The sequence below is a fragment of the Neofelis nebulosa genome, chromosome 7 (genome assembly GCF_028018385.1).
Source record: "Neofelis nebulosa isolate mNeoNeb1 chromosome 7, mNeoNeb1.pri, whole genome shotgun sequence".
Classification (NCBI taxonomy): domain Eukaryota; kingdom Metazoa; phylum Chordata; class Mammalia; order Carnivora; family Felidae; genus Neofelis; species Neofelis nebulosa.
The window spans coordinates 43,508,497-43,529,889 of NC_080788.1; the positions used below are offsets into that span (position 1 = coordinate 43,508,497).

Below are 21,393 nucleotides of genomic sequence, written 5' to 3' on the forward strand. Positions count from 1 at the left end.
GTAAAATGAATGTTAGATACTCCATAACTTCAAAAATAAGTTTTAACTTGGAAACACATATTAAAGTCTAAAATAAATCTAAAATAAAACAAGGACACCAGAATAGGCTGTCCTTTCTTTTGAGTAGTGCCTTTGCTATGCTTTGGTCATTTGATGGTGAAGTATGTGAGAATTTCAACTCTTGACCTTGTTTTTTTCTGTTTTTTATAGATAAGGCAAAAGAAGCCAAAAAGGATACATTTTTGGAAAAATTGGCAACCCAAGTAATTAAAAACGTACAAGTAAAAATCACAGACATTCACATTAAATATGAAGATGATGTAAGTAATTTAAACTTATTGAGGTGAAGCTAATAATTGTGTATTTTATGATACTAATTATTGATTTGTTTAGATATGGGTTATCCATACCAGATTCTAAATCCATGATTTTTTTTTCTGATGAATATACTACCATATCTTTCCTGTGTTACACTTCTTTCATTAGGCACTTATGTGTATAAATATAAAACCACTGTATACCCCTTTCTAAAAGTAATATGAGAGATTTTTCACTTGTCCTCTGTTATTTATTTTAAATTTTGTTTAATGCCTTAAGACTTATTATAACTTTAAAGAACTATATTGATAAAAAAAATTAGGTCCAAGTGGTGGTAGAAATAATCAACTATAATGGTAGTAGAGAGTGGACTAAATCACACACCAATAGACTGCTAGTCCCATGCTCTTTACATTCCTTCAGAAGGGATTAAATATGCACAACTACTCACATACATGTGCAACAGTATATTGAGAAACCATACTTCACTTATAAACAAAGTTTAACATTAGTTGATTGAAGACTGTTTACTGATTAATTTTACTTAAACTAAATATACATTGCTTTGTTTTAAAGTTTGAAAATTATGTAAAATAACCTTGAATTTTTTCATTTACCTAAGATGATGGAAATGCTATTCCGTCTCTTCTAAAAATGAGTTTGTATTCTTTTTTGTTTTTAATAACTTAAGGTTTGGATTTAATTAAAGCAGTACTGACGTATATAGAACTTTTCTTTTTCTCACAGATTCCTTATAGAACTTCAGTTTTAGTAATACGTACTTGTAGTTTTGCAAGATACACTATCTCCATCTTATTTTGACTTTACCTTTTGGTTTTAGGTAGTCATTAAACTGAATTTTGTTAACAAATGTCTAAAAAACCTAAGTCATCAGTGCCCTTGTTTAAACAAACTTAGGAATATAAATCACCTCAACACATCATGAAAGTGAGAGTTATTATTGAAACTAATGGCGTATTGATGAATGTGAACCTCAGTTTGAGCTTTAACTAAGCTTTTTTACTGTGCAAGTACAATTAGAAAGGCACATTATTTCTCTCTTTTTAATAAAAAAAAATACAGAGATGCACAGGAGTGGGATAAGTAAGATCAATAATGTTTAAGTTGGTGTCACTGACAAGATAGATTAAAAAGGTCTAAGAGGAAAAGAACTAAAAAGTGCAAAGGGATCTTCCTTGTATCATTCCTCTTTCAGTGTTATTACCTTAATTATTGTATTTAGGATAATGAAAAATAGAGTTTAGGAAGTGGGGAGTAGGGAAAGTATAATAATGTATCATAAAGATGCTCACTGGATGATAGTAGTTTGTGGGTGGTGCTTTAGCAAGTGAGGAGTTATGTTTTATTCTGAAATAGCTGCAAGCTATCTTGAGCTGGTTGTCTGAGGTATAAGGATGAGCGTGGAAATAAAGGAAGATAATAAAAAACTAAGCTCCCAGAGCGATTTGTGCTTCTTAGTTATTCCAGAGCATGCATTTTTCCTGCATTTGCGAAGGGTCTATGTGACTACACTCTGGAGTCCCTGTTGGATGACTTAAAACAGTATGTTTTTTCTTCTCTCTCTAGTTTCCATAGTTTCTTTCATGGCCAACCACCCTGTATGACTTTTGGACATCCCTGTGATGTCTAAGACAATGACATTGTACACATTGTGGTACAGCGTGAGCATGGTGTGTCAATATAACTTATGTATCGAAGATCAGGAATAGAACAAAAGTTTAACAGGTTAAGAGAGTATGTTAAGAGTCTTGGGCATTTCCTAACAAAGCAGTTTTGAAAAGTTAAGAATGTTAAAGGCTTAACGAGACAGTTCACATTTCTAAGTGTTAAAAGTAGTTTAGTGGCGCGGTTATTATCCATGACATCTTGTTTTCTTTATCTTTGAAGAACATCTTTAATAGTAGACCTAAAGAGACTGTCTCTTTTTCACTATTTAGACAAGAATCTAGTTAGTGAGAAAAGAGTTCACTTCATAAGAAAAGAGTTTCACTGGGAAAGTATCGTATTCATATCATGCCTACAAAATATGGGTAATCCTAGCCATGTTACTGTCTTTTTCTCTTCTTTTTTTCCCACAGATCCATTTGGATTGTGTGACTTACTTGCATACTAATTGCCCTATGTTGCCTACTGTACAGACTGGAGCATGGCTTCACTTTTACCATCAGTATATTTTCATGTCATCTTTTCTTTTTTGATAGGTCACTGATCCAAAGCAGCCTCTTTCATTTGGTGTCACACTGGGAGAACTCAGTCTATTGGTAATGTTGGCCTTATTTACAATTTACAGTTTACAATTACATGTAAAATATTGCCATGTCACAGGGTGAATTGCTAAACCCAACTGTTGATACAAACAGCTATTTTGTTTTTATGTGTAATTTTTTTTACAACTTTTCTAGAAGTTCAAAATTTAGTGATGCTGTTATCACATTCTCTATTTCGATTTGTCTTTGAATTTAATGAATATCAAGATACCGATATCAAACATTGTTAAAGAATTAAAAGCTGTATCTTAAACGTGGGAAGATAGGGGAAGGCAAATTTTTATAGAGTCATGTTCTCATCCTTGGTATAGGCAGGTAGAATTTCCAAATAGCTTAGAAATGTGTATATGTACAAGTGTATTACATTGAGATGTATATAAGGTAGTTTATTTTGGTTAAGTATTTTATAATGCAGTTTGCTTTTCTTCTAAAGATCTTGAAAGGTAAATAGTGTGTGTATTCACGTTGGACATTTTTCCCTCTATTTTCTTTGGACAACTATATGATAGGAAAAATGGTTTAAAGTTAAGGACAGTGAGTAAATCATGCTGGGTACATATTTGTCTTCTCATTAGTTATATGGAGAGGGCCTTAGTGAAGAAAGAAGAGGAAGCAAAATGAAAGAGAAGGGGAGAAACAGAAAAAGGACATGGTTCCATTGAGGCCTTAAGAATAATATTTCCATATGGAGAAACAGAGATATACATCAAATTGAAGACCAAAGCAGAAACATTGGGGGAAAAAAAACAAAACGAAACCTGGATGAACAAATTTAAGGGAACCAAGGAAGCTACTGTTTATTATACTGTTTACCTCTGCTTCTTTCCAAGATGAATTTTAAGTAGCTCTTGATGAAAAATGAAATCTACAATAACAGAGACTAGAGATAATTGCTCCAGAAAAACTAGACTAACAATATTAGTCATAAATGAGCACAGTATTTTACGTTGAGCTTCTAACCGACAAAACACAAAATACAATTTAGTCGTACTTCCCATTGACTGATAAAGAGGCCCACTAGTGCATACAAATGATATGTAGTTTCCTTAGTGTATACTGTTGTTTGATTCTCTATATCTTTGCTCAGACTCTTCATACCGTTTTCTTTGCCTGTATTACTTTCTTCTCTTTGTCTCCTTGACGATCCTGTTCAGGTTTTAATTCTTATGTTAGATATTACCTTGTGTTTCCAATTCCTTTCTCAGTTTCCTCTTAGAATTTATTGTTCTTCTTTTACGCCCCCTATTATATTTTATTAGAACACCTGAAACATTATTTTACCGGTTACCATGATGGTCTCCTTCTGTCTAACCTTCATTCATTCACTGATAAAATAGTACTTTTATTTTAGAGTTTTTGTGATGATTAAAGGAAATAGTTTGTGTAAAGCATTTGGGACATGTCTGGCTCAGTAATTTTTTGCTTCAACTATTACACTGACTTTAATAACAACAATAATCCCAAACTTAGCTCTTTCTGTATCCATACCAATCCTTTTTTCCATCTTTCCAGTTACAATTGAACTCTTATATTTAAGGTGATCTTCCCACCTCTGATCTGGATCCCATCTTCTCCATGTCCTTAGGAGCTTTTTTTCCTTCCTCTCTCTCTGCCTCCTTTCATCACTTCTTTCTTTCTTTTCTTTTCTTTTCTTTTCTTTTCTTTTCTTTTCTTTTCTTTTCTTTTCTTTTCTTTTCTTTTCTTTTCTTTTCTTTTCTTTTCTTTTCTTTTCTTTCCATAAATTTTCTTTTTCCTAAATCTTCAACTCTCTTCTTCCCCACCCTTTCCCCTCCTTCCACTCCTTCCTGTAAGCATTTAAACACATTCAAGTCTGGGGTTTTTTTGTTTTGTTTCTTTAATTTTGCAGTTTTTAAAATTAAAAAACATTTTTTAATATAATTTATTGTCAAGTTAGCTAACATACAGTGTATACGGTGTGCTCTTGGCTTTGGGAGTAGATTCCCCGTGATTCATTACTTACATAAAGCACCCAGAGCCCAAATGTCCATCACTTGATTGAATGGATAAAGAAGATGTGGTATATACATATACAATGCAGTACTGCATGGCAATGAAGAAAATGAAATCTTGCCATTTGCAACACTGTGGAAATTTTTTTTTTTTAAGATTAAAAAAAATTTTTTTTTTTTAACGTTTATTTATTTTTGAGACAGAGAGACACAGAGCATGAACGGGGGAGGGTCAGAGAGAGGGAGACACAGAATCTGAAACAGGCTTCAGGCTCTGAGCTGTCAGCACAGAGCCCGACGTGGGGCTCGAACTCACGGACCGTGAGATCATGAGCTGAGCCGAAGTTGGCGGCTTAACTGACTGAGCCACCCAGGCGCCCCTTTTAGATTTTTTTTAATTTTTTTTTTTTTTTTTTAAGTAATCTCTACCCCCAACATGGGGCTTGAACTCATGACCCAGAGTTTAAGAGTCACACACTCTTCGGACTGAGCCAGCCAGGTGCCCCTCAGGTCTTTTACAATAAAATTAAAAGGGCCTCCTGAACCTTCTCCAACCCCACTTAGGCCCCATCTAACCGCTGCCTTCTCTTTTGCCTCTTTCTAACTTTCTGAGAGAATTCTCTACCTTTACCATCTTTGTTTCCTTACTGCCTGCTGACTCACTACCCAACGTACTGACTCTGCTGTGCCTCTGAAATTGTTCTTGACAAGTCCATCAGTAATGCCCTGACTGCTGAATAAATTAGTTTTAGTTTATCTCATGGTGGCATTTGGCCTTAACTGACTATGCTGACTTTCTAGAAACACCGTCATGCTGTGATTTCCATATTCTCGTGGTTTTCTTCCTATTTTGCAAGAACTATTTATTTGATCTTTTAAAAGAATATGGGCCTTCTTATTCACTATCTCATAGGCTAGCTTTTTTTTTTTTTTTTTTTTAGTCATTTATTCATATCCAATTCCTTCCACACAGACACATAGTTTAGACAAATAGCAACTCTAATTTTCTGGATGAATGAACTCGGTTAAATTAGAACCTCCTCAATTCTATTTTCACCATTTCTTTGATTTTGTCAAATAGATATGTAAGGGAACAGGTAACAGTAGTGAACATTAGCCAGATGTCTTTTCTTTTGTCTAAGTTATTTTGACATAGTTTATAAATATTTTAATAATAATTATTAAAAATAATTATTTAATATTTAAACATTAAATATTTAAAATATATAAATATATAAATATTTTTAATAATTATTTAATAATATTAAATATTTAATAGTTTATACATATAAATGTTTTATGATATATATACTATGTTTCACAGTTATTCTTTATTTCTTTTAGACTGCAAATGAACATTGGACTCCATGCATATTAAATGAAGCAGAAAAAATTATATACAAGGTATTAGACTGGATTAAGAATTTGTTATTTTTGTAGGAACACACACTTAACATATTTTTTTTGAAACCTTGATGGAGCCCAATGTGCCATTGAAGAGTGACTGAAGTGTAGGGCCTGGTTTTGGCTCTGCTTACTGTGTGACCTTCTGTGATCACTTACCTTTTCTGAGGTTTAGGTTCTTCCCCTAGCAAAAGGAATCAGAAAAATTAATATTTTCCAAATGTATTTTGTGGAGCATTAGGTAATTGAGATATTAGATTTATAGAAAAAATATTCTCTGGTCAAGATTACTGATGGAAGTACTAAGCTGTACATAATTAAACAGTATGTTTCATTTTGTTTTAAACCACAGGACTTCACAATACTTTAAATATGCTAATAAACATTGTGAATTTGTAGCTTTCCCCACCTTGTTGTTCTAGATTCTCCTCCCCTCACCCCTCCCTCTAAACAGCCATTCCTGTCCATTGGAGGAATCATGTCTTTCTTATTCAACAAAACATGTACAAGGCCTGTTAAATAGTAAATTATCAATTAATATTTGATAACTGAATGAACGAATTTCCTTGGAAATAGTGTTGCCGGAAGCACAATTTACCAAATGCTAAGGTTAATAATAAAGTCCATGAATAACATGATTATGTTTTCCCCATATTTGGTTAAGTTTTTTCTTGAAAAGCTCAAAATGGCAGTTGGATAATGTTAGGGTGAATATGAGAATAATCTTTTAATATTGCTTCATAATTTTAATGTGTTAGTTGCTTGACCTCTTTGATTTTTCTTTTACAGCTTGTACGACTTGATAGTCTTAGTGCCTACTGGAATGTAAACTGCGGCATGTCTTACCAGGGATCGAAGGAACAGATTTTGGTAATTTCAGTTTATGCCTGAAGAGCTCACTACACTCCCTAAACTTTTTTTAACATAAGAAGTGCTGAAGGAGAACAGGATATAGTCTTTTGTTTAAGTTGTATTTAACTATACCAGAATTGTGAAACACAGTTTTTGGAATCCACTCTTTTTTTAAAAAATTTTTATTTAAAATAAATAAACTTCAAAAAATAAACTGGTATTTTTGAAGATCTTTGTGAAACCATTCACTACACAGTGAAATAATAACCTATACTATTACATTAAAACTTCATTTCCGGTTTTTTACACTCACATTTTGATGGCATTCTGGTTACATTGTGGTGTTTCACGTCAGAACGATTACTTGAAGAGTATTGTAAGGAAAGATGATACCTTTCAGAGCTAAAGAACATCTTCTTAGCACTTTTTTTTAATTAAAGTGTAGTTGACCTTAGCAAATGTTGTAAACATTTGTGATGATGATTTCCTGAACAGTGAAAGGTCAATTCAAAACTTCAGTGTGCTAAGTTAGTCTTAGCCATTTTTATTTACTAAGAGGGAAAAGGAAGAACAGTTGAATTTTCTGAACTTTAATTACAAGATTCTCTTATTTCTCAGAAAGATATTGTAGCAAATAATTTGCCTTTGTCTAGAAAGTGTTTAAGATCTCAGTTCATGGATGTTTAGTTTTTTGTTTTTAAAAAAAAATTTTTTTTAATGTTTATTTATTTTTGAGAGAGAGAGAGACAGAGCATGAATGGGGAGGGGCAGAGGGAGAGGGAGACACAGAATCGGAAGCAGGCTCCAGGCTCTGAGCTGTCAGCACAGAGCCCGATGCGGCTCCAGAACCCATGAACCGTGAGATCATGACCTGAGCCCAAGTCTGATGCTTAACCAACTGGGCCATCCAGGCACCTCCCCGCACCCCCCACCCCCCCCACCCCCCCGCCCCAGTTGTTGTTTCTTTTTTAGTCAGAGGGGAACATAATACTATAACATTTTTAAATATTTAGAATTTTATTTTATTTTTCATTGATTTAATGGTATTTATTTTTGAGAGAGAGAGGCAGAGCGTGAGTGGGGGAGGGGCAGAGAAAGAGGGAGACACAGAATCCAAAGCAGGCTGTCAGCACAGAGCCTGATGCGGGGCTGGAACCCATGAACTGCCAGATCATGACGTGAGCTGAAATCAGATGCTTCAGCGACTGAGCCACCCAGGCAACCTAGATACTTAGAATTTTAAAAAATTATCTACTTTTATATTTTTTTCTAAGAAATATACCCATAAATAATGCTCAGTGTGCTTTTCTTGTGGACTACTAATTAAAAAGAGGAAAATAAAGATACTGATTTAAGAACAACATTTCCCCCCCATGTGTAGATGAATATGTGTGTATTTCTTTTCATTCTCATCCTCAAATTTTTGTTTAGGATCAGCTGAAAAGTGGAATTCTTACAAGTAGCAATATACCTGCAAATCATCAATATAGTAAGTAATGGTAAAAGTTTTACTTCATTTTATAGAAAGCGTAGATTTAAATACTCTGCCATAATATACTTTTTGTGGTAAAGTTACTTGGACAAGACAAAAGTATGGATTTTATATTTTACTTTTATAATATAGCCTATTTGGATTATACCTAAGTGTTTAGGAATAGGTTATGACATATACATACCACGGGAGAGTAAGAGAGAGGAGGGAAGTACATCTGTAGTTCATTCCCAATGACTAAACACCCTTGACCTCCCTGTTTTCTTTTTACCTTGTTATCACGTTTGTTTGGGGCATTAGGTTTTCTTTGTTTAATAACTCAGTTTCTGAGATTTTGGTATTCTCATGGTCAACCCTACCATGTCACTATTGCAGTGTTAGGACAAACCAATGATTCTAGAGTTATTTATTTGTTTGTTTATTTTGAGAGAAAGAGAAAGACAGAGACAGTGTGTGTGTGAGCAGGGGAAGGACAGAAAGAGAGAGAGCGAGAGAGAGAGAATCCCAAGCAGGCTCTGCACTGTCAGTACAGAGCCCAACATGGGGCTTGATCCCATGAACCGTGAGGTCATGACCTGAGCCAAAACTAAGAGTCAGACACTTAACCTACTGAGTCCTCCAGGTGCCCCCATAGAGATTTTCTAACTGGGCTTTTCTAATTCTCGGCACCCTCACCTTTACTTATTTTTCAATAGCCCTATAACAAACGAGCCTGTTTATTTATTTATGCTGTTTTCTCCATTTTAGTTTCATTCTAAAGAGGCTTTTGTTTTGTTTTGTGTTAAATTTAGTACACCCCTTTGTGTTTGTGCTGAGCTTTCATGCTCATCTTCTTGCATATTCTATATTACTGTGGTTTACTCTCGTTTCCTTCATATTTTATAGCTGACTGCCATGATGTAAGAGTTGGCACTTTCTCTTTATGTTCATAGACCTCTCCATTTAATGATAATGATGTTTTCAGATGAAAGTGTTTAGTTTCATACGTGAAAGAACTATTTTAGAGAAATCTACAACCTCATAAGTGGTATCCTCTACTTGTAAATAACCTTTAAATAAGTTAAAAATTTTATACAATCTTATGCAATTGTAAATGCTGTACGATATCACAATTTATCTAACTTCGATACTGTTCACAGTTAAATATATTACTTTGCCCTGTCATCTTCCCTAATATGCCTTTTCATGCTGGTTCTTAACTTCAGGAATATTTTCTTTATTTGATTCTAAGATTGTATATGTGATGATAATTTTGAAAATTGTAAAGTGGTAAGCAATTTTTTTCTTGGTAATATGAATTTCATTCATGATTCTATTCTAAATTCTGCCATTGATTAAGACAAATAATCAAATTTTGTTTCCTACCTTGTATAATATTTTTAATGAATAATAAAATCATTAAATGTCTCATAGTAAGGAAGAGAAGTCTAATTTTATATAGCCAGAATAACCAAGAGTAGATGGTCTACTATTTTGTTCATTTTTACTTAGAAGCATAGGAGTACAATTTCCTCCTTAGAGATCCCCATTTAACTTATAGTCGATGTTATGCAGATAAGTAGATGCTTAAATATTTTTTGGTAGTGTTTTTTGTTACATTTTTTACATATTTTAGTCATTTTTCTGTACTTTCAGAATAGTGTTTTCATAATTATTTATAGTTGTTCATTTGTAAAGGCTTATAAACATATCTTATGTCTTCCCATGTGATGAAAGTTTTCCAGCCAATATCAGCTTCTGCAAAGCTCTTCATGAATCCTTATGCGGAAACAGAGCTGAAAACACCCAAACTTGACGGGAACATAGAAGTACAGAATATTGCTGTTGAATTGACTAAACCTCAGGTAGGATTCAGGTGCACATTTCTAGCTTTGATAAGCTTTGAATCTCAACTTCATTTGTCCTTTGTGATTATTCCTTCTCTGATGCTCCTCTCCAATGCTCTGGTGGTTCTTGTATATATTTACACGTGTGTGTGTGTGTATTTTTTTTTTAAGAAAATAAATATCAAATTTAAAAAAATATTTCCTTCATTTTATGTGATCTTTTCCTTCTTGGTAGAGTATCTTACCAAGTTATAGAAAATGACGTTATTCCTATTTAATTCTCAATTGTTGATGGAAGATTTTAATGTGTTTTTTCTTCCTCAAATTTTAATAGACATATTCGTATTAAATATTGTCTACTTAATTTTTAGAATAGCTTATGTTGGCAGCTTTTTCTTCCATCATTTGTTTCTCATTTGGTTACATGCACGGGGAGTTTGGGTAGCAGACCTGGAGAACTGAAAATGAAGGGAGGACCAGGGATTTATTTAGCTAAATGACTTTTAGCTCAGTGCAGTCCAATAAGAATGTACAGTAGTCTCCCCTTCTCCACGGTTTCCTTCTCCTTGGTTTTGCTTACACGGGTCAACTGTGGTCTCCAAGCAGATGACCTTTCTTCTGATGTATCATCAGAAGGTCACTAGTGTCCCAGTTCTATGTCACAGTGCCGGTATCATTCACCTCACTTTGTATCATCATTAGGCATTTTATCATAAGAGGAAGAGTGAATGCAGAACAAAAGGATATTTTGAGAGAGAAACACACACCACATTCACTTAACTTTTATTACAGCATCTTGTTATAATTATTCTCTTCTATTATTGTTGTTAATCTCTTGTTGTGCCTAATTTATAAATTAAACTTTATTAGAAGTATATGTGTAAAGGAAAAGCATAGCATATGTAGGGTTCAGTACTATCCATGGTTTCAGGCATCCGCTTGGGATCTTAGAACATGTTTCCTGTGGATAAGGAGGGGATTACTGTCATTCAGGTTGTATATGTAATTTAAAATTTAATTTAAAATTTTAATGTAATTTAAAATTAGTTTAAGATTTTCTAGTTGTTACATTAGCAAAGTAAAAAGAAAAGATGAAATTAGTTAGTAAAATTAGTAACATTCCATTTAAGCTAGCATACCTGAAATATTATCATTTCTGCATGTAATCAGTATAAAACATTGTTAAGATATTTTACATCCTTTTGTTTTTCCTAAGTCTTTGAAATCTAGGGTGTATTTTAATCAGTATAAAACATTAAGATATTTTACATCCTTTTGTTTTTCCTAAGTCTTTGAAATCTAGGGTGTATTTTAAACTTACAATACATGTAAGTTCGGACTATCCATACTGTAAGTGGTGAATAACCATGTGGTAACCAATTGGTAAAAATGTGTTAAGAAAAACAGAAGAAACAGCTAGATTTGCCCCTTTCTTTATCTTATCTACAGTCATGTTGTGTGTGTGTGTTTCCCTTCATTTGAATTGCTTACCTGGTACTTGCAGAGTTGTATTGGTGATAAGATGGACAATTAAATACGTTTATCTTGCTTTAGTTATATAATGATTTTCTGGAGCCATTTTCAAATCAGCTCATAGATAGTCAATGCTGAAATGATGGTCCAGAGGAAAATATGTAGTTTTAGGAACAATCATGTTCCAGGTCACTAGTTATAGATAGTGTGTTTGGTTGTTTCTAAGATGTGCCTTTATCTTACACTTTAGCATATTTGAAAATAGGATGTATTATTATTATGGATGGTATGCCAGTTTTAATTGGCAGCATTGGTTTTTTTTTTTCTTTTTATAGTGGAACTTAAAAATTATGTTACAACTTACAATTGATGGTGTCTTAAATTTGATGAAATATATATATTTTATATATATATATAATATATATGTATATGTGTGTGTATGTGTATATACGTATATACATATATATGTACATATATATACACACACACATATATATAGTGTATATTTTAAAGTTTATCTTGAGAGAGAGCATGAGCAGGGCAGGGGCAGAGAGAGAGGAAGAGAGAGAGGATCCCAAGCAGGCTCCATGCTGTCAGCGTGTAGCTGGTTCAGTGACTGGAACCCATGAAATGTAATATCATGATCTGAGCCAAAATCAAGAGTCGGACGCTTAACCGACTGAGCCACCCAGGTGCCCCAATTTGATGAAATATATTAACAAGCAACCATGATCGTCATTATTTCAAGGAAGTTGGAGTCTTACGAGACTGAAAATATAATAAAATATGGTGTTTATCCATGTGTGAAATGTAATAATTATAACTGTATTTTTGTTTTAATAGTACTTAAGTATGATTGACCTTTTGGAGTCATTGGATTATATGGCTAGAAATGCCCCTTACAGAAAATATAAGCCTTATTTACCACTTCATACCAATGGTCGACAATGGTAAGTTAGAATTTTTTTTTTTTTTTGAGAAATATATAATAGAGTTAGGAACTCTCAGATTTAAGAGACCTTTAAAGCCATGTGATGAAACCACTTTTTTTCTTTATTAGACATGAAAAGGATATCTTTTGTATTATGTCTTTGTTAATTTTTTGTAAACACATTCTCTTGTACTCTTGCTTTTAGAGTATTACTGAATTTTCCACTTAGCATTAAGACTTTAATCATTTTTTGGTCTTATTGTCCATGGGCTCAATGTTAGAACCATATTGGGATAGTATTCATTTTGCATAACATGACATTTTGTGTCTTTATGATTTTGCTTTGACATACCCTCTTCTTGGAGTTGTTTGCTCATTTTATAATCTGTTTATGTCAGAGAATTGTACTGGACAATTGAAATGTTATTGCTGAGCTCTTATAGGAGAATGGTTAATAAGAACACAAAAATGTAACAGTGTAGATCCAAAAGTCAAAGCCATTTTCCTGCTTTTTTTCTTAAACCTTTGTATTCAAATGTACATTAAAATTTGATTTGCAGGTGGAAATATGCAATTGATTCTGTTCTTGAAGTTCATATAAGAAGGTACACACAGATGTGGTCATGGAATAACATAAAAAAACACAGGCAGTTGCTCAAGAGTTATAAAAGTGCCTACAAAAGTAAGCTAACCCAGACTAAAGTCCCAGAAGAAATACAGAAACAAATTCAGGTATATTTTGCATGTATTAGTGAAAGCTATTACTTGTTAAATCATCCTTCAGTGTTAATTTTTCTAAATTATAAATATAAAATATAATTTTAGGAAGAATAGGACTGATCTTTTTTTGAAAAAATGCAGAGTTTTTTTTTTCAGTTTTTTCTTCTTTAAACAAATCTTTCTTTTCCATCCTAATATCAGATGAAATGTGGTTACTAGAAACTATTGGGAGAAATGGCTTGGTTTTTTTATAATAATGTTTAGAAAATTAGTAGCAGAGCTGTTCAAATATATATTTATTATTAGCTAGATATATGTTATTAGTTTTGTTGCTGGCTTTTTTTAGGAGCTCAAAATATTATTTATAAAAAAAAAAATAGCTCTTATTGCTTAAAATAGGAATCCCTTTGGAAAAATAGAGAAACACGACTCTGAGTATATAAGTTGCTTAATATCATCTGGTCTTGATTATATGACTACTTCTGCCACAAATTCATAATGTAAAGAATTAATTGAGTTCCCATTATTCTGAAATACATGAGAATCATTAATATTATATATTAGAAAAAGGATCAAGTTTCTCAGAATCTGAGGTCTGATGTTCTCATGTATAAAATGGAAACAGGATCTGTCTTACAGAGTTCTGAGAATTGCATGAAATAGCACATAGAATACCTAATACACAGGTCACCAATACATATTAGATTCTTACATACTTTTATTTAAATTCCCCAAGTCATTTTCTACTTTAGCTTCTTGTGGATTTATAGAATTTTGCATTCTTAAATTTTGTGTTTTATAGTACAATCGTTATAAAATACTATAGACTAGAGTGAGTCAGAAGTAAGAACCATAAGGATAATACCTAAAAGAAGCCTCTCTCCTAACTATTCTTGTATCTGTAATGATCTTATTAAAATTCTTACTTTCGTATTGTATTTTTATTTTTTTTTTTTTATTTATTTTTTTTTTTTAATTTTTTTTTTTTTTTTCAACATTTTTAATTTATTTTTGGGACAGAGAGAGACAGAGCATGAACGGGGGAGGGGCAGAGAGAGAGGGAGACACAGAATCGGAAACAGGCTCCAGGCTCCGAGCCATCAGCCCAGAGCCTGACGCGGGGCTCGAACTCACGGACCGCGAGATCGTGACCTGGCTGAAGTCGGACGCTTAACCGACTGCGCCACCCAGGCGCCCCTCGTATTGTATTTTTATACTTACACTTACATGAGATCACAATTACTGTTTATTCATGGACTGGATAAGCCTAGAAATCTTAGAATAAAAATTTTTTTAATCTAATGCCATTTTTCTTGTTTACAAGTGTCTCTTTGTATTTTATAGGATTTGGAGAAGACTCTAGATGTTTTTAACATAATTTTAGCAAGGCAACAAGCACAAGTTGAGGTAATAATTTTTATTTGCTCATTTTGTGTTTTAAACATGTTACTATTACTCCTGTAAACTTAAGATCAGGAGGTCTTAAGTTTCAGGGGATTTATTCAAGTATAAAGGTTGAGTTTTCGTGCCTTCATTTGGTCTCAGGAGAAAAAATTGGAACATTGGAAAGAACACATTAACATGAAAGGGCAAAAAGTTTTAATTTCTAAAAAATTTTTTTTAATGTTTTTATTTTATTTTTGAGAGAGAGACAGAGCGCAAGTGGGGGAGGTGCAGAGAGAATGAGAGAGACACAGAATCCAACGTAGGCTCCAGGCTCTGAGCTGTCAGCACGGAGCCTGACGTGGGGCTCAAACTCACAGACAGTGAGATCATGGCCTGAGCCCAAGTTGGACACCTAACCGACTGAGCTACCCAGGTGCCCCAAAATTTTAATTTTATGACAAAAAATTTGAAACTCCCCAAAAGAAAGTAAATAAAAGTTGTCTGTAATCCTAGCAACACAGAATGCTGCTGTTAACATTTTGACACACAGTCTTGCAGTTTTTCTCCCATGCCTAAGTGCTGACTTAAGTTTGTTCTTTATCCCCCGTCCCTTCACTTTGTCTTTGCCTTGTTTCCTTTTCCCTCCCTCCCTTCCTTCCTTCTTCTTTCCCTTCCTCCTTCTCTCCTTCTCTTACTTCTTTTCTTTTTTTACCATAATTGGAATCAGTCTGTTTATATTTCACAATTCATGCCGACTTATCCCACTTGGCATATCCTACCAATAATGGCATGTCTCCATTGTTCCATGTCAATCCTATTCTGTAACATGACATTTTTGATAATTAAAAAAAAATAAATTGCAAGTACAATACAACTCACTGTAGGAAAGTTAGGAAATAAAGATATACAAAGAAATAAAATAGAAACAGCTATTATCTCACACTGAATATACCTACAGTTGATAATTTTTTGTGTATTTTTTAGTCTTTTTGATATTTATAGATCTCTGTACACATACTCATATTCAAAAAAAATTTTTTTACGTTTATTTTTGAGAGAGAGAGAGAGAGATTGGGGGAGGGGCAGGGAGAGACACACACACACACAGAATCTGAAGCAGGCTCCAGGCTCTGAGCTGTCAGCACAGAGCCCAACGCAGTGCTTGAACCCACAAGCCCACAAGCCATGAGATCGTGACCTGCGCCGAAGTTGGACGCTTAACTGACTGAGTCACCCTGGTGCCCCACATTTTTAAATGGGATTAAAGCACACGCCTATTCATTCATTTACTTAGTAAGTACTCATTGAGTGCCTATTTTACTAGCATCATGGTTAAGAGTGTGGACTCTGGAGTCAGATGGTCTAGATTCTAATCCCAGCTTTGCCTACTTGTATGATCTTGGGCTAGCTCTTTCATCTCTCAGTGCCTCAGTTTCCTGATTTGTAAAATAGGATTAATTCATAGTATGTACATCACAGGGTTACTTTGAGGAGTACATGATAATCCATGTAAAGCACTTAGACTACTGAGTGCTTGGCACATAGTAATTAGTAAATAAGTGATTTTTTTCATTCATCATCATCATCATCATCATCTGTATTAGCATACAGAAATTAACAGAACAAAAATCCCTTACTTACATTCTAGTAGAAAGAAAGATAATAAAAACATAAATAAAAATAAAGTTGAAGGGCATACAGAAAAGGAATATATCACTGGGGCCAGGCAGTAATGATGATGAGGGTTGCAATTTTAAATAGGGTGGTCACAGAAAGCCTCACTAAGAAGGAAACATTTAAGCAAACACCTGAAGAATGTGAGGGAATCAACCAGAATGCTTTCTGAGGGAAAAGTGTACCAGACAGAAAGAATATAGCAAGCTGAAAAGTTTTGAGGTGACTATCTGGTTCACTCACGGAACTAACTGAGTGGTGAGAGAGAGGAGAGTGGTTGTTAGCAAGGTCAGAGTGGAACATAGTGGAGGAGTAGGAGGGGTGCTTATGGGAGTTGGAGAGGGTGCCAGATTGTTAGGGTCTTATAAGTAATTGTGTGAATTTGACCTTTACTCTGAATTAGGGAGCCATTTTGAGAATGGAATGATACAGTCTAACTTATGTTTTAAAATTCACTCAGTCTGCTCTTTTGTGTAAAAAGGAGAACAAGGGTGAAAATAGGGAGATCAGTTAGGATGCTGTTGAAATATTTGAGGTGAGAGATAATGGCTGAGAGTGGTTGCAATGGAGGTGATGAGAAAAGGTCAGATTCTGGATAGAATTTGAACATAGAGCTAATATTTCCCAACTGATTAGATATGGGTTATAACAGAGAAATTGAGATGACTTTAGAGGTTTTGGCCTATCGCAGTTGGAAAGATGAAGTTTCCATGAAATGAGATCGGGAAGTCTGGATAGAATAAGCTTGGGTGAGGTGGGAGAGATCAAGAATTCAGTTTGGGACCTATTAAGTTTAGCTATCTTTTAAATAAAGTTGTGGATGTATGGAGTAGACAGTTGGATACATAAATTTATAGTTGAGAAGAGAAATCTGTGCTAGGTATATACATTTCGGAGTTGTCAGTACATAGATGGTATTTAAAGCCGTGACATCAGATGAGATCACCTCGGAAATTAGAGTAGCTAGGGGAGTACTCCAAAGACCCAAAGCATTCTATTGTTATAGGTCAGAGAGATGAGAATCAACAAAGTTGATCATGGAGGAGTTGCCAGGGATGTAGTTGGGAAGCTCTATGACCAATATCCTCAAAGTCAAGTGAAGAAAGAATTGCAAGCAAGAGGGAGTGATCATATGTGACAGATGCATCTGATTGGTCAACTGAGCTGAGGACTGAGAATTGACCATTAGATTTACCAAAATATGAGATGTTTCAGCCATCATTTCCTCAAATAATTTTTGATCACATTCCTTTCTTTTTTCTGTCTAGGACTCCCAGTTTTATACACACACACACACACACACACTCACACACAGCCGACCCTTGAACAATACAGGAGTTAGGGACCCCCTACACTGTAAAAAATCTTCATTAACTTTAGACTCCCCCAGAAGGTAACCACTAATAGTCTGCTGTTGACCAGAAGCCTAATTGATAACATCAACAGTTGGTTAACACATATTTTTTATGTTATATGTATTCTATACTGTACTCTCAAAGTAAGCTAGGGAAAAGAAAATGTTCTTAAGAAAATCATAAGGACAATATATTTATGGCACTGTACATATATAGAAAAAAATCTATGTATAAGTGGAGCTGTGTAATTCAAACCTGTGTTGAAATAATTTTTGGTCTAGATTTCTTCTTTCCTTCGTGGATTCAAGTTTTATACACATACACACAAATGTGTACATATATACATATATACATATATATGAGACCTTTTGATACGCCACAAATCTCTGAGGCTTTGTTCATTTTTTTAATCAATCTTTTTACTCTCTGTTCTTTGAATTGGATTATTTCTCTTGGTACGTCAAGATTATATTTTTCTCTATCATCCCTATTTTACTGTTGAGCCCATCCTAGGAGTTTTTCCTTCAAATAATATGTTTTTCAGGTCTAAAACTCATATTGAGTTCCTTTTTATAGGTCCCATTTCTCTACTGAAAGTTCTAATCTTTTTAGTCATTTCAAGTGTCTTTCCTTTCATATCATCTGGCAGAAACTATAGCGGTTCTCTGCTGGTTTCAGCATTGAGGTTATCTGACCATTGGATCCATACCCAGCACCTGGGTGGCTCAGTCACTGAAGTGTCCAACTCTTGCTTTTGGCTCAGGTCATGATCTCAATGCCATGAGACTGAGCCCTGTGTCAGGCTCCATGCTGGGTATGTCATTGGTTTGGGTCCATTTTGTACATGAATAGTAGAGGAGTTAGTTGGAGACTTGGGCAGGTCTTTATATCTTTGCCCCTTTTGTTTAGGTCACTTTCATACACGGGGAGCTTGGGTTAGACTGAAATTTGTGCAGGTTCATACACAGAATTAAGAGATAATCCATTCCCTGGCTCTTCTGCCCCTGGTATTTCCCTCATCTTCTCTGGTTTTCATGGACTTCATTTTCTCATTCCTTGGCCAGCCTATGGAGTTTCTTTCAGGGGTTTAGCTACCTGTGCCTCTTCAGTGCTCCATGGCTGAGGCCCTTACTCAGGGTACAGCCGTGTGAAGTAGTTTTCTGTGGCTTAAACCCGGTGACTTAAAGCAATGCACAATTATCTCAGAGTTTCTGTGAGTCAGAAGTTCAGGTATAGCTTGTTACCTGAGATCTCTGCTTATGGTCTCAAAATATTTCCATGAAGATGTTGGCTGAAACTGGTTTCATCTGGGGTGTCACTGATGAAGGATCTGCTTTTGTTGGCAGATTTTAGTTCCTTATGCCTGTGGGATGTAGGACTCCAGTTTCTTGTTGGCTGTTGGGTAGAGGGTGCTCCTTAGCTCATCATTTCATTTCATTTCCTTGCCAGATGGGCTTCTTAACATGGCCCACAAGATGGCAGCTTGCTTTTCCTTTTTTTCTTTTTAATTTTTTAAATGTTTATTTATTATTTTTGAGAGAGAGACAGAGTGTGAGCAGGGGAGGGGCAGAGAGAGAGGGAGACCCAGAATCCGAAGCAGGCTCCAGGCTCTGAGTTATCAGCACAGAGCCTGACATGGGGCTCCAACCCACAAACCACAAAATCATGACCTGAGCTAAAGTTGGATGCCTGACCGACTGAGCCACCCAGGTGCCCCGTCAGCTTGCTTTTTCAAAGGGAGAGAGAGAGATTCCAGCAAGAAAGCTGGTACAGTTTCATGCACATAGTCACATACATCTTGTCACCTTTGTCATATTCTGTTGGTTAGAAACAGGTCATAGGTCATGTCTGCACTAAAGGGAAGGGGACTGCCCAAAGGCAATAACATCCTCAGGAGGGAAAAGTTAAGGGGGGAAAGAGGATAGGCACAACATGTGAGGGAAAATGCAAAAACAACAACAACAACAAAACATGGGTAGCTCATTCTGGTGGAGATGATTTCTCCAAATTTTGACTCCTATCTAGCATCTGCCTACTTTGCTTAGTTTTTAGAGTCTGTTGTAGATGATTTTTATATTTTGTTCAGAATTTTTACTCATTAATGTGAAGGATGGGCTATATAGGACTTATGCCACCATGGAACTGAAAGTTTATTGTTGGATTTAGCAATAAAGAAATCAATTAAAGAGCAGTTTTTATAGAAAAAATGTGGGTAGAGACAATAGGAATGAGAGAGAGTGGATGTCTAGGAATTGGAAACATTAGTGTTGACAGTGTGATACCTTACTGTAAGGAGAGAACAGGTCAATGGAATGGTAACTGGTGGGGAATGTGGAGTTAAGAAAAGGTTTTGTAACTTGCTTTTCTTTCTTTTAAAAAATTTACTATAGCATTCCATTTTTATGCCCGTAGAATAATTTCTCCAACATAATTTTAAACAACTGAATAGTATTCCATTCTGTGCATATATCAGAATTTGCTTCACTATTTCCCACTGATTATATTTAATTATAAATGACACTACAATGAACAGCCTTGTCTACATGCTTTCTCAAAAATTTCTTACTTTTTTTTTTTTTTTTTTTTTAATGTTTGTTTGTTTGTTTTTGAGAGACTGAGAGAGATCGAGTGTGAGCGGGCGAGGGTCAGAGAGAGAGGGAGGAAGGCACAGATTCCCAGGCAGGCTCCAGGCTCTGAGCTGTTAGCACAGAGACCGACGCGGGGCTTGAACCCATGAACCGTAAGATTGTGACCTGAGCCTAAGTCAGATGTTTATCCAACTGAGCCACCCAGGTGCCCCACATTTCTTATTTTCTTAAGGGCAGGTTCCCCAAGGTGCAGTTTTGGGGTCCCGGAGTAGGAGTATTTTTTTTTAAGTTTATTTCTTTTGAAAGAGCAAGTGAAAGCAGGGGAAGGGCAGAGAAAGACGAAGCGGGAGAATCCCAAGCCGACTCCACGTTCAGCGTGGAGCCCAACGTGGATCTGGAACTCACAGCCATGACATCATGACCTGAGCTAAAATCAAGAGTTGATGCTTAACTGTCTGAGCCATGCCGTCGCCTTGAGTATGAGTATGTTAGAAGGTATTTGATAGTGCTTGGGCTTGTTCCTATGAATTAAAGGAATGATTTGCCAAAAGCAACAGATCATTTCAATCCTTTCTACATTAAGTTGCTTGACCTTTAAGTGGGTGTACTGAACATCAGTTACTAGTTCCTTAAAAATCAAAGGAAGGGTTTATTGTTCAGTGCCATGGATAAAGGGATGGAAATAGATGAAGAAAAGGCAAGTAGCTTCATCCAAGGCTAAAGTTTTTTCATTGTAAAGGAAAATCCACAGGGTCACAGAATTTAAAAAAGAGGCAGAGAATTGGCTGAAGTTACTTACCATGGACCCTTAACTGCATAGGGCAGGAAGGGAAGACAGCAGAGGGGTATTAAAGTGAAAGGGCCCTGCACCCCTCCTTATGTTAGGTCATATACGTTTTACAATTCATTTTTGGTCTCATATAGATAGGAGATTTTTTACTTTGAAATAATTGTAGATTCACAAGAAGTAAAGCAAAGATATTTCACAGAGGTCCTGTGTACCCTTCCCTCAGTTTGCCTTAGTGGTTATGTCTGTTGTGATTATAATATAATATTAAGACCAAAGATTAGACACTGGTATATGCTATGTACGTATTTCTAGGTCAACTCTCATTT

The 21,393-nt window shown here is 35.0% G+C and overlaps 1 protein-coding gene across 5 annotated transcripts in view; it reads left to right on the plus strand.

The window, feature by feature from the left end:
- The window catches only part of VPS13C (vacuolar protein sorting 13 homolog C), a 200,150-nt gene that overhangs the window by 34,136 nt on the left and 144,621 nt on the right, over positions 1–21,393 (plus strand). For all 5 annotated transcript variants that reach the window (XR_009264099.1, XR_009264100.1, XR_009264101.1 and 2 more), the window contains 9 exons: positions 211–320; positions 2,541–2,600; positions 5,921–5,980; positions 6,770–6,850; positions 8,264–8,321; positions 10,041–10,168; positions 12,467–12,573; positions 13,115–13,286; positions 14,619–14,681. Coding sequence is in view for 2 of the 5 variants with exons in the window: in XM_058737530.1 (XP_058593513.1) it covers positions 211–320; positions 2,541–2,600; positions 5,921–5,980; positions 6,770–6,850; positions 8,264–8,321; positions 10,041–10,168; positions 12,467–12,573; positions 13,115–13,286; positions 14,619–14,681 (839 nt within the window). In the remaining 3 variants the exon portion in view is untranslated. The remainder of the gene's footprint in view (positions 1–210; positions 321–2,540; positions 2,601–5,920; positions 5,981–6,769; positions 6,851–8,263; positions 8,322–10,040; positions 10,169–12,466; positions 12,574–13,114; positions 13,287–14,618; positions 14,682–21,393) is intronic.